This window comes from Sapajus apella, unplaced genomic scaffold (assembly GCF_009761245.1).
Source record: "Sapajus apella isolate SASKATOON/1434 unplaced genomic scaffold, GSC_monkey_1.0 scaffold7, whole genome shotgun sequence".
NCBI classification, from domain to species: Eukaryota; Metazoa; Chordata; class Mammalia; order Primates; family Cebidae; genus Sapajus; species Sapajus apella.
Genome location: NW_022436947.1, coordinates 36,592,502 through 36,606,547, shown reverse-complemented (window position 1 = coordinate 36,606,547; position 14,046 = coordinate 36,592,502). Strand labels below are relative to the sequence as shown.

Here is a 14,046-nt window from a genome sequence, read left to right as displayed (position 1 = left end):
CAGGACTCCAGACACACACTACAATGCTTGGCTATTTTTACAAATTATTTTGTAGACACAGGGTCCCATTATTTTGTCCAGACTAGTCTTAAACACCTGGACTCAAGCAATCCTCCCCACCTTGGCCTCCCAGAGTGCTAGAATTACAGGCATGAGCCACCATACCCAGCCATGATTTATCTTTTAACACATTCCTCAAGATTTCTGACTTAGTATCAATAAATATTAATTAAAGAACTCACAGTCACCTAGTCCAGTCCTAAATATACCTCCTATTTTGCTGTTATAAACCAGGTGTTAAGTGATTTTGCCAAATCCAAGATAATAACCAAACCAGGTTCCTAAATCCTAGACTAGAGCTTACTACTTATTTCTCACAATTCCTCTTTGTACCTCTGCAAGGAAAATTTATTTGTTCAACTTTAGTAGCTCTAAAAAGATCAATTACAGTAAGTTGTAGCTTAACTTAGAAAACTAATAAAATATTTTATAAAGTAAATAAGCTATCAGCCTAAAGCAATGTAAAATTTTAAAAAAGTTTTCAAGACTGTAAAAAGTTCATACTTTATACAAACTCATATGGTATAATTCATGTCATCAGAAATGAGATACAGTGCGCAAGTTCCAGTTTGTTAGCAGATAATTTTAACAGCAAATATTTATTTATTTATTTATTTATTTATTTATTTATTTATTTATTTAGAGACAGAGCCTCACTCTGTCACCCAGTCTGGAATATAGTAGTGTGATCTCGGCTCAGTGCAAACTCCACCTCACAGATTCAAGTAATTCTCATGCCTCCACCACCTAAGAGCTGGGATTGCAGGCATGCACTACCATGCCTCGTTAATTTTTATATTTTTAGTAGAGATGAGATTTTGCCATGTAGGACAGGCTGGTCTTAAACTCCTAACCTGAAGTGATCTGCCTGCCTTGGCCTCCCAAAGTGCTAGGATTACAGGCATAAGCCACTGTACGCAGCCACAAATAAGTACTTTATATTAGCAATGGCAAATGAAACTGGAAACTATATTTACGTGCATAGGAGAAACCATTTATTTATTTAAAAGAAGAATGACTGTAAAGTTAGAAATCATTTTCCAGGTCTTAAATTTTGTATGCTTTTGTCATTAAATACTTCAAATATATAAGAGTACAGAAGTGAATATAATGAATACCAATGCACTCACCAATTTTATGTAATATACTGTGCAATACATGCAGAGACACAAAACATTAGGTCACATTACAAATAAGCTTAAGCTTCCTTGAACCCTCTCCCATCCTATTCTCCCTTTCCTTCTCTAGAAAAATTCCACTATCTAGAATTTGATGTACTCTCGTGAAGGTTTTATACTACCACATATGTATCCACGAACAATATACAGCAATGTTTGCATGGTTTAAAATTTTATATAAATTATATCATTTTGAACATACCTTTCTACCAATTGCTTTTTGAGATTTATCCATATAGATACATAGACATAGAGCATATAGATAGCTATATAGAGCTATCCATGTAGATATAGAGTTATCCATATAGATAGCTCTAGTCTAGTTTTAAATTACCTTACAGAATTCCATTCTATAACTACTTTAAAAAATTCATTACTATTACAAATAATCCTGTGACTGACAATCTTGTACATTTCTCCTTGTGCACATGTGTCAGTTTCTCTAAGTAGGACTGCTGGATTAAAGTACAGAGGCAGAGTCAGTGCTATGTGTTTGCCAACACTGATTCTTCCCTGACACACAAGAAGACTACATTTCTCAGTCTCTCCTGCAGTTGGATAAAGGTCATGTAACTGGGGGTTGGCTGTCCAATGGAATATGAATAGAAGTGATGTAAGCTACTTCCAAGCCTGGTCTTTCACCTTCTTTCCTTTTAGTGGCAACTTCAGAGTCCACCATGTTTCACTTCATATCACTATAAGATGAAAGAAGGCCATTCAATTCATGTTCAGTATGTTGTAAGCAACATAAATTTTTTTGTGTGTGTAAGGCCAACACGGGTTTGGGGGTTAGCTTCTTACTACAAGCATAACAAGTATCTCCTGACTAATACTAACATTAACTTCACATATTAACTTCAGTAGATATTGTCAACTTGCAGAATAGGCAGACTCTCACTCTTCTACATTATCACCAGCACTTGAAATCATAGACTTTGTTTTGCCAATCCAAGAGTATGAAATATCTTGCTGTTGTTTTAACTTGCATTTCTCTCATTAGCGAATAAAGCTGATAATCATGTCATGATTATTAGACATTCAGGTTTCTTATTGTATCATTTATCCATTGTGCTATCAAATTTTTGTCTTTTTCTTACTGGTTTGTAATGAGTCTTTAAAAATTCTAGACATTAGGCTGGGCATGGTAGCTCATGCCTGTAACCCCAGCACTTTGGAAGGCTGAGAGGGGTGGATGATTTGAGGCCAGCCTTGAACTCCTGGGCTTAGATGAGTCCTCGGTGAAACACTGTCTCTACAAAAAATACAAAAATTAGCCAGCCATGGTGGCATGTGCCTGTAGTCCCAGCTACTCAGGAGGCTGAAGTACGAGGATTGCTTAAGCCCAGGAGGTGGAGGCTGCAGTGAGCCGTGATCAGGCCACTGCACTGCAGCATGGGCGAAAGAGTGAGATCCTGCCTCAAAAGTAGATAATAAAAATTCTAGGCATTAACTGTCTGTTGTGGGAGTTCAAGAAGAGTGGTAAATGTCACTGCAGGCTCTGGAGTCAGGCAGTCCTGGAATTGAGGAAAACTGCCTCTAAGAATGAGAAAAACAAAACTCAGTTTCTATAGTGCACTCTATAGTTCAAAATTCTCCATTTTCTGACAAGAGAAGCCACAGTGGTTTGGACATACAAGGTAGAAGAAGTGATGTGAACAGTTTAAATGCTCCTTTCACCAATTTCAACCTTACCTGACCCCACCTTCAAAACACTTAGTGTTTTTAATCCCTAAGCTTTTTCCAGGTTCCTAAGGCCAAATCAGCTAAGTTTGGGGCTTAGGTTTCAGCCTTTTCTTTAATCTGCTTGGTCACCTCAATATCTCCCTACCATGCAATTCCAAATTTTGGGGGTCTCTCATCTGATTAGTAGTTATGAGTTTACTTTTTTTATTTCTTCAACGTTACTGTCGTGGGTGCTTCAAAGGGGAAAGAAAAGAGAAAAATGCCTGTATTCAACTGGCTGTATTTAACTAAATAATCCAGGGTAAACTTCTTCATCTACTAAGTCACTAAAAAAACTGTGCCTAATCAGTTTTAATCTCCAGCACCAGCTCACTTAAATGTACCTTCAATCACTATAGTCAACATAACAAAACTCTATTACATTATAACAGTACCTTATTAACATAAGTAAGTTCCTATATTTAAATGACAAATATAATTATAGATTTATCTATTCCCTATATTATCTTCATTTCTTAAGTTTCTGCTGTTAGAGAAATTAAAATGTAAATACCTTTTCGTGTTTTTTTAGAAAGTTGGTTTTCTTGATTTTTCCATGATGCTACAATTAAGAAAAATAAATTTTAAGTTGAAAAGACAGTATTCCACAAAACCAGAAAACATGATTTATTTAAAATATGGCACACATAATACTAATCTATATATCTTAAATTTTTAAATTGTTATTCTCCTTATCACCTTATATACATATTTAACTTGATATTTTAGGTCAATTTTATCTAGACTTGGATTGGATGTAAGATTGCTTTTGCATGTAAAATAAAAATTTCTAAAATAAAATAGTGACATTTCCTAAAAGAACTTATTATATTGATTTAGTACAGCGTATTTATTGCTATAAAATGAAACTTCCAAACAGATATGGATTTTTATTCATCCCATAAACAAGTCTGGTAATTTACATAATAAATGCTGACGGAGAGAATTTTAGCTAGGCACAATTCACACAATAAATGCTGACAGAGAGTATTTTAGTTAGGCACAATTCCAATAATAAACGCTGACGGAGAGCATTTTAGTTAGGCACCCAGGATTCAATAATGGGGGAAAACAATAAATGTGGTCCCTGCCCTTTAGAAACTAAAGAGGGCCGGGTGCAGTGGTGCACACCTGTAATCCTAGCACTTTGGGAGGCTGGGGCAGGAGGATCACTTGAGGCCAGGAATTCAGGACCAGCCTGGCCAACATGGCAAAATCCTGCCTCTACTAAAAATACAAAAATTAGCTGGGCGTGGTGGCACACACCTTTAATCCTAGCTACTTGGGAAGCTGAGGCATGAGAATCACTTGAGCCAGGAGGCAGAGGTTATAATGAGCCAAGATCACACCACCGCACTCCTGCCTGGGTGACACAGTAAGACTCTGTCTCAAAAAAATAAAGTCCTAAAGAGAAGCATAAGACATGAGAATACATACATACGTGCATACATACAAATTGTTGCAAGTCCAAAGAAGAAAGCAAACATCATGTGAAATAGGAAGGAAACAATAAAGAGGTCCTATTTAAGATAAGTTGTACAGGGAGAACTGTGTTGAGAAGGCAACGTTTAAACTGAAGGCTGAAGAATGAGGAGTAGAGAAGGAGCTTTCCAGAAAGACAGAACATACAGACAAAGACCTTAAGGGAGGAAAGAGATGAGAATGTTTTGAGGAAGGAAAATGGCTAATGTGACGGGAACACAGTGGGTGAAGAAGAAGAGAAAAACAACTCTAAACTGGGATTTCTCCAACTAATGTATATACAGGAAAGGCTTCTTCAGTGTTCTGGATAATAATTCACTATCGCAAGAATTTTAGAACAAAAGAGTTACCAGCCTTAAAATTATTTCCATCCTCCATACTTTTAACAAAACTTTACATATTTTTAAAATCTAGAATTATTGCCTAAGATATACCCAATTTCTTCTTTTCTATGAAACTGCCTACCTTCTCTCAAATTTCAGAAATTACTTTAAAGCCTTAAAAGAATGAGTCCTAAATACATATTTGGCAATCTTATTCTAATCTCTTCCCCTTAGAAATTTACAAGCGTTAAGAAATTTCAAAATATTCCTGGGATCTCAAAAAAAAAAAGCAAAAAGAAGTATGTTACTATTACCTTAAGAAAGAACCTCTTGTCAGTTCTTGCTGGATTGTATGAAGCAAGGTACGCAGCAATTAGAATAAACTTAGAGTAATATGGAAGTTCCACATGAGTATGTGCTGAGAGACCTATATAACAAAACACTTTGATGAAGTATTTATTAGGGTACCATTGGGTTTTAAGTATCTCTTCTCACTTAACTTTTGATTTCCATATGGTATTCTCTCGTCAAAATGACTTACTTCCTTACCTTAAAAAGTACCATAATGATGGCCACTGTGATGATGAACATTAATGACAGGCTTTACTCAATCTATTACTTTTGTTTGGCTCCTCTCATTTTGAAGTCTAAATCCTAGCGTTCTTCCCCTCAAGGCCATGCTCTCCATTAAACTTTCCCTGATGTTCCCCTCCCTAACACACCAAAATAAAAAAACTTATTTCTACTATGAATTCCTACTCTGAGTATTCCCACATAACGTCATGCCTTATATTAACAGTTTACTGTACAAACTGAGTATACTTTGTCTGAAATGCTTGAGATCAGAAGTGTTTTGGATTTTTTCAGATTTTAGAATACTTATATATACCAGTTGAATAGCCCTAAATTCTGAAAAATCAAAGAAAACAAGCATTTCCTCTGAGCTCATGTCAGCACTCAGAAAGTTTTGGAGCATTTTCTATTTGGAAGTTTTGGATTCAAAATGCTTAGCCCTGTACATAAATCACACCCCTTAGTAAACAATACTAAGTTGAAGGAGCTATGTCTAACATTCTTCTGTATCTCTACACTGCCTTGCACATAGGAAATAACTGCTGAATGGATAAATCAGGCAAGTAGCACTAATTCTTAAGGAAAGGGAAGGAATTTGATATTTACTGAAAATCTACTATGTGTCAGATACTGTTAGGTGCTTTGCTTAAGCATCACTTTGAATCTCTGCAGTAACAATACTAAATATTCTTCCCATATTACAAATGAAAAATTGAGTTGGGTTCAAGGTCAAACAGAAAGTAGTACAAACCAATTATTACAGATTTTTTTTTCTATTCTGGCATCTATCTCTTTTCCTAAAAACACACAACTAGAAGTCACTTGTAAAGCATCTGGAGCATTTAAAAATAAAAAAATACAAAACAGCATTTTAACACCACTATTGCATACATTTTCTTTAACCATCAGCCACTGACCTTTTTTAAAAAAATAACAACATTTTCGATATTTGCTTATTTTTAAAGTAAAATTAGTTCTGTTTAATATTTGGCATAAATCCAAAGAAGCAGTTTTCTTAGAGGAAAAAAAAGCACAAAGCTTTCAAAACATAATCACCAAAGTGCATACCCTAAACTGATTAACATAAAATTACACTTTATTCCATAAAACTCATGAAATATAAACATAATGAGATAAAACTGTCATATAATTAGATTGCTTTAACAAAAGCATTTAAAGAAATAGAAATTGCTTGATTTTCATGACTTAATCCAATATTTAGAAAATAAAAAACTGGTATCTCAACCTTATTTCCTCCCATTAGAGCTTCAGTTAAAGAAAAATCATTAATCAAAATATCATTATAGCTTAAAAAGTAAATTCTCTTTTATAATACTATTTCCTGACTGAAAGCTCCTTAGTATTAACTTTAGTATCTTGATAATTAGTCAAAGAAGCATCTCTGGTAACTGACTCAATACTTCCTTTGATACCTTTCAGTTGCCCCAGATCTGTGTCATCTTTCTGTAGCTTTTCCCACTGGGAACTGAAAGCAAATAGAATAGCAAAAATGGATTAAAAATATAAAATCAATATGCTGTACTTAAAACAGAGCCCTAGAAAAACGAAATTTTTAAATTAACAAAATAGAAAAGAAAAATATGTACATGCAATATACATGTTTGTACCTGTACAAAATAATTCAATGTATATAAAGCAAAAGCCAGATGTTAACTATTTAACAATCTCTCTTACTATGATTACCGTGGTAGCTACCAAAAAACATCAACCAGGCCGGGTATGGTGGCTCATGCCTGTAATCTCAGCACTTTGGGAGGCCAATGAGGGAGAATCACATGAGGCCAGGAGTTTGAGTCCAGCCTAGGCAAATGGTAAAACCCCATCTCTACTAAAAATACAAAAATTAGCTGGGCATGGTGGCACATGCCTGTATTCCCAGCTACTTGGGTGGCTGAGGCACGAGAATCACTTGAATCTGGGAAGTGAATGCTGCAGTGAGCTGAGGCTGTGCCACTGCACTCCAGCCTGGGTGACAGAGTGAGCCTCTATCCAATCAATCAATCAATCAGTCAATCCACCAACATTCAGTAAAACTCCCAATGTTCTAGTTAGCATATTAGGTAAAATTGTCATATACTATTTCTAAATTCTATAGCAATTTCTCAGAGTAGGTCTCACACCAGAAAACTGAGGCCCAGAGGTTAAGTTACCCAAGGACACTTAGCCAGTCAATAGTGGAGCTATGAGTCAAATCCTTGTAGGATGCTTGCAAAGTTCATGGTATTTTAATGGCCCCATCCTGGCCTTACTTGCAATTAAAACTATTAAACAACCAAAACGCTATTAAGAATATGAAGTGATTATCATATGACAAATTGAATTTATAAAGCAACACATTATAGTATAATGAAAAATGAATGACCTAGGACAGTTCTAGCTGCATGAGTTCGAAAAAATGAATAGCTTTCTCATAAAAAAAAAAAAAAAAAAAAAAAAAAAGGAAGTTCGATGCAAAGGCCCTCTCCAACTCTAAAACCCTTAAAAATAATGAGTTAATATACAGGGCTAATTTAAAAATAATCCTGGATTAGAACAATTAAATATTCAAAATCTTTATGAAGAACACAGTGGAAGAGATAAGGATGACTGTTGGCCTTCTTTGAGTATACTTCTTAAAAAATAGTTTTAGCTTTTGAAGTATTCTTTGATACCCATCTCTCACCTGCATATCAATCAACAAGTTTATTCTATTCTCTTTTCCTTCTTTTCCCATTTTTTAAGTTGTAATATTCCTACCTTGTCAGAATACATAATATTTACATACTATTCTTCTGCTTTTATTTCCACCTTAATTTTAGTTTTGAGGTAAACTTAATCACATTCAATGTTCAACATCAACCCTTTTGTTAGTTTCTCCAATCATCTCTTTTTTACATCAAGGTTGTCCTAAGAAATGCCTTATAAGTAGTGTCTTCTGAGTTCTTCCATGTTTAATATTGCTTCTCTCTAGCCTTGATAGTTGAATGACAGGTTGACTGAATATAAAATTATTTGGCTTACACCTTTTTTCTCCTTGAGTTTCTTGAAATTGTTGATCCATTTGTGGTCTTGCTTTTTTACTAATTCATTTTCCTTTTTAAGTGACTTATATTTTTTGCCTGAAAGTTCAGAGATTTTTTTTCTGTTATTTTTAAAGTCTAAATGCTTTCCAAGAAGTCTGTATTCAGCTTATGCTGAATAATGGCCCTGCCTCCGCCTCCAAAGATATCAAAGTCCAAATCCCTAGAACCTGTGAATACATTCTTACAGGGTAAAAGGGACTTAGCAGATGTGACAGTCAAGGATCTTCAGATAGACATTATACTGCATTATCCAGATAGGCCCAAAATAGTCACAGGATCCTTTTAAGACGAAGACAAGTCAGAGAGAAGAGAAAACACTATACTTCTAGATTTTAGAAGATGGAGAATGGAACCATAAGCCAAGGAATGCAGGCAGCCTCTAGAAGCTAGAAAAGGCAAATAAACAGATTCCTCTCAAGAGCCTCTAGAAGGAAAGTCCTGTGGACCTGTTTTAGGCTTCTGACATACAAAATTATAACATGGTAATTATGTGTTGTGTTAAGTCACTAAATTCCTGATAATTTTTTACAGTACAATATACAAGCACAGTTTCAGAATTGATGATTCTCGATTAATTGGGAAAATGAACTATTTTGATGTGTAAAGTTAGGTCTTCTATTTCTGAAATGTTTTCTTAGATTATAATTTTAGATCTTATTTCTAATCTATTGTTGTTTTCTGTTTTCAGGAACTCCAATTAAATATATGTTAAATCTTCTTTCTCTATCAGATTTGTCACATTTACTGGACAAAGAGGTAAGTCTGTCATATTTACCTCTTTTTTTAGTTTTGTTCTCTTGGTTATTTTTGGTCCTCTCCTCGATGTCCGTTATTATGTTCTCAGTTGAATCTGCTCTCCCTTTTCCATTTTCATTACTAACTACTATTGCCTGAACTCTGCTCTCGAGTTCGATCAACTTTTATTTCACATTCCCTGTTCTTTGTCCATTTATTCTGAGTTACTAAATTTCAAACTTAAAGTATTCTTTACATACCTGAAAATGCTTTTAAAAAAAATCTAAACCAAGTCAAGCTGTTGTACGGCAGTCTTCCTCTGCTCTGTTTTCAGTGTTAAGCGGGAAATTTTCATTAACTGAACTGTTTTTACTCACATTTTCTGTTTCTTCTTATAATACCTTTACATGGCTTTTCCATGTTGTCTTTTCTTCATTTTGAAATGCCTAATATTTGCCTGAAGCAGTAGTAACAGGTGATTCTATGAATGCAGGAGTTAAGGTTTTCAGGTGGCACAGATTACTACTTAATTCTAAAGCACTTCCTTCTGTAAAAATAATGAAGTCAAGTTTCTTTAATAAATGGTGCCATTCTGAAAAAGAGGGATTGGCTTAACTTCCGATTTTGTCATTTCTGTTGGGGGGACAAAAGGAATCTTTAATTTCTATCCTTTCTTTCCATTCTTTTCCTTCATTACCAACTCTCAAAAGAATATCACACCTATCTTAATCAACTATCTCTCCTCAAAACAGTACTTTCCGAAGACTATCATGCTAACTCTGGCCCCGTACACTCTTAAAACAAAAAAATACAAAAAGTTAGACAAGTGTGGTGGCACAAGGCTATAGTCCCAGCTACTCTAGAGGGTGAGGTGGCCAGATCACCTGGGCCCAGGGAGGCTGAAGCTGCAATGAGCCATGATCTTGCTACTGTACTCCTCCAGCCTGGGCGACAAGAGTGGAACCCTATCTCAAAAAAAAAAAAAAAAAGCCACTTTGATTCTCCAGTAGCCACTGCTCTAATCTTTCCAGGCTCAGAACCATTCACTACTTTCTCACTCAGGGTTGAACTCTTTCTGGCAACTGATTTTATTCATATTTCACCACTACTAGTCAACCTACCCCTTGTCCCAACAATCTTTTCTTTTCCTTTCAGTCTTTGACTTTTCACCTCAGCATAAGCTCCACAACTGGCCCTGCTGGTTTCAGTTTTTACTTCACTACTGATACATAAAAATTGAAGTTTGTAGCAATCTCTAACTCATATTAATACAGTAGGCAAGGGTTACAGGTGGTTCTGTTGGCTGTCCTTACTGATATTACGGAGAGAATTGGATTTAGGTGGCCATAATTATCCTATGGGACTAGAAGTCCCTTCATTATTATGTAAGAATCATTTTAACATGCAAAAAAAATTTTCCTACCTTTAGAAGAAAACATCACAAGCTTTTCCATTCTATGACTTCAGAAAACTCTTATCAAATGAGTTTTTGTTATTAAAAAGGGAAAAGGAATAATAGTATCTTTGTAGTATTTCTGCTAATTAAGAAGCTACTAAATTTTTACCTGAATTACAGGCTATATCAGCTAATTATATCGACATCAAACAAAATTATTAAGGAAAAGTAGTTAGTGATACAGTAAGGCATTCATGAGAGAAAAACAGTAAAAAATGACTATAAAGAAAAGCAAGTAGTGTTTATGTGTTTAAGTTTCCTATACTGATTTGGAATCTGGACTTAATCTATTATCTATAAGATATTTTATTATTCACAATCATTTTCAGATATATTATTTAAATCTTCTAAGGATTGTTAGAAGAGGAAGCCAAGGCCTAGAGGTTTTAGAACTTGCTAAGATCACACATGGCAGACAATGGCTAAGCTAGAAATCAAAATCATGTTCTTCTCATGCACTAGGTGCCACCATGTCTCTCCTGAGACGCTTCACTACTAAGAAATTTTAATAATAGACAAATGTCAATTTATGATGGTTCATCTCTTTTATAATCAAATTTTCTTTATATCATTCAAATATCTAGTATAAATATGAGAAAGCTAGTACTGACTTTCCTATAACTTTCTAGGTTAAAAAAAAAAAAGCTTTGTTTCAAATTGTGTAACAATGGAGTCAGTTGAGCTAAAAACCTTGACAAACAGAGCCCGGGAAGGATATGAAGAAAATTCTCATGAATAATGCTTGATAAAAGAACTATCACAAAAACCCGAAAAGACCATAACTTTGCACAAAGGCAACCATAACCTTATACAAAAATCCTGTGAGGATGTCTGCCCAGCAACTGCCTGTCCATCTCTGAACTGGTACCACCTTTGTTATTGAACCTTGTCGCCATGAATAATTACCTTAAAACAATTATGTAATTCTCCTCATTCTTCCTTTAAAAACCTTTGTCTCCCTTTACTTCCCTGAATATGCAGCATGTACATCTCCACTATAATGCCCATCCTCAAAGAGATACCATTTTCTTTTAGAGTCCCTCTCTGCTATTTATGTTGACATATTGAAGTGAGACCTGCAGAAAGATCACCTTCAGAAGGAATCAACAGTTCTTAGAACTGGCATGTAGTACTTACTTGAGCTCTTTGAACTTTCTGCTTCCACGGCTCACCTTTTCTACCCTCATGAGCCTCCCACTTTTTGATGGAAGCTCTTGAATTCATTCAGGATCTGATTAAGGCCACTTTAAGAAAGGGTCTTACAATCCTCTTGGGATAATAATAACTTTCTGGCTTTTCTGGCAGTCTCTTTCTGGCATAAGGACAAGCGTCCTTCTGGTTTGAATACTCTGGTTACTATAAAATTTGTGTTCTATCTGTGAAATATGTCTTTTCCAGTGAATTCACTTCTGGTTCTACATGCCAAATTTAGTATTTTGTTTAATCTGCATACCTGGGTTTAAAATTTTTGTAAATTTTACCTTGGTTTCATTTTGGTTTGGTAACACATATCCATAAATAATTTAGCTCTTTTCTCTTGCTTATTTCTAAGAATCTACAAAAAGCAAAAATAATCATTCTAGATGGTGGGCACAGGATAGCTAATTAAAAGCCACTACGATGTCACCAACATCTAAAATACTGGTCCAAACACCTAATATTCCCTGATAAGATTTATAGGATTTTCTTTGCTCTTGAGTGATTAAAAAAAAAAAAAACAAAATGGGATCCTCAAATGCTAAAGGCATGCTAAAACAATCTTCCTTTGGCGATTCCTGCCAGCTATATTATGGACCATTCTTGGGCATATTTTTTAATTGATGGGCAAATGGTTACAGAACGTAGCTAGTCAGACATGAGCAGGACAGGCGAAGGTTCCCCCTACCCCACCAGGAATGTCAGGCAACCCTAGGGTGATGGGCAGCCTATTGTCACACTGTCTCTCTAATAATTGGTCACCGCTGGCACCATGCAAAGGCAGTCTCCCAATAGACAGAAACACCTGAAACTGGTGATCAGCAGCTTTCCAATAAGATCTCAGGAGTTGGGTGGGTAAGCTCAGGCATGTGCAGCAAGAGGCAAAATAGAGGCATATAACTAGTATATGACTTTCCAGGGACATTCCACTGGTAAGGGAAGAACACCTCAAGTGAGCATATGTACAAGGCCAGTAAACGCACTGCACATGCTCACCTCTCAAGGGCTAGCAGGCCACTGCCCACCACAAGGGAAGAATCAGAGAAGGGTCACAAGAATCCAGAAGTATGCCACTATATACAACTCTAAGTCAAAGGTCAATGGGGCACTTATCTTTCAAGTTGCCTGCCTGGCCTTCTTCCAAGTATACCTTCCTTCCTTTTGTTCTTGTTCTAAACCTTTTTAATAAACTTTCACTCCTGTTCTAAAACTTGCCTGTCTCTCCTTGTACCTTGTGCTTCCTTGGTAGAATTCTTTCTTCTGGGAAGAAAAGAACTGAGGTTGCTGCAGGCCCAAATGAATTTGCCACTGGTAACAAAAGGACATCAAGGAAAATTTGGAGCACAATGGCCATTATTTGAAATCTTTAAACTTATTAAAAAATTGCAACCAAGTAAAGAATTAAAATATGTAGAGCATTCTAATTTCTCTACCTCTCTATTTTTTTCTTGCCTACTTTGAATCTAGTCACTTTTTCTGCTGGTATTGAGATAAACTTGCCACTATGGCATTCCAGCAAAGAAAGAAAGGGGGAAAAAGTCTTAGAGTGCTTTCAAATTATTGTTATACAAATTATATCAGCTCCATGGCAACTGACAACCTAGACATTTCCTGGAAATGTAAATTTAGGTTTGCCTTACTAACAATTGCTTTGAGTGATGGAACAGTTAATTAAAGAATTGATGTTCTAAAAGAAAAGAAGTGGTAAATGTTTATAAGAGGCTCTCAGATCAAAGAGGTTAAAATCTTGAGCTCAGAGCAATAATATAAAATGTCTCTGTCTGGCATAAAAAATGTTTTGTCTGCCATGCAAGAACTAGAAAAAGCTAAAACAAACAAACAAACAAACAAAAAACACCCTGCTAAAATGCTTCCCCATCCACACTGACCAGTCAAGCAAACCAGACCAATAAACAAAAGAAAAATGTGTTACTAATTCTAGGATACTTGGAGATGTTTTTCTTATACAATTCAGCTAGTCCTATCTAAAATATAAACACTAGAATGTGTAACCCTAAACTTACTGGAAACTGAAAAAAGAATCAAAAGAAATGTTTTAAAAATCAAACTGCTATGGAAACTGCCTTATCCAAGAGAACAGGTCCCAATTTTATCAGAAATAGTGTTTGGCTCCAACTATGTTTTTATAAACCAGTGTGTATATGTGTTTGTGTTTATACATATATCCATGTGTTGTGTTATATGTTGTGTCTACATGGTAAAATCTGGCACAGTTG

General features: G+C 35.4%; 1 protein-coding gene across 1 annotated transcript in view; it reads right to left on the bottom strand.

The window, feature by feature from the left end:
• The window catches only part of ORC5 (origin recognition complex subunit 5), a 92,497-nt gene that overhangs the window by 40,294 nt on the left and 38,157 nt on the right, over positions 1–14,046 (bottom strand). Inside the window, exons 9-11 of the mRNA XM_032276353.1 lie at positions 6,772–6,824; positions 5,080–5,192; positions 3,475–3,522 (exon numbers count right to left, since the gene is read on the bottom strand). Of these exons, the coding sequence (XP_032132244.1) occupies positions 3,475–3,522; positions 5,080–5,192; positions 6,772–6,824 (214 nt within the window). The remainder of the gene's footprint in view (positions 1–3,474; positions 3,523–5,079; positions 5,193–6,771; positions 6,825–14,046) is intronic.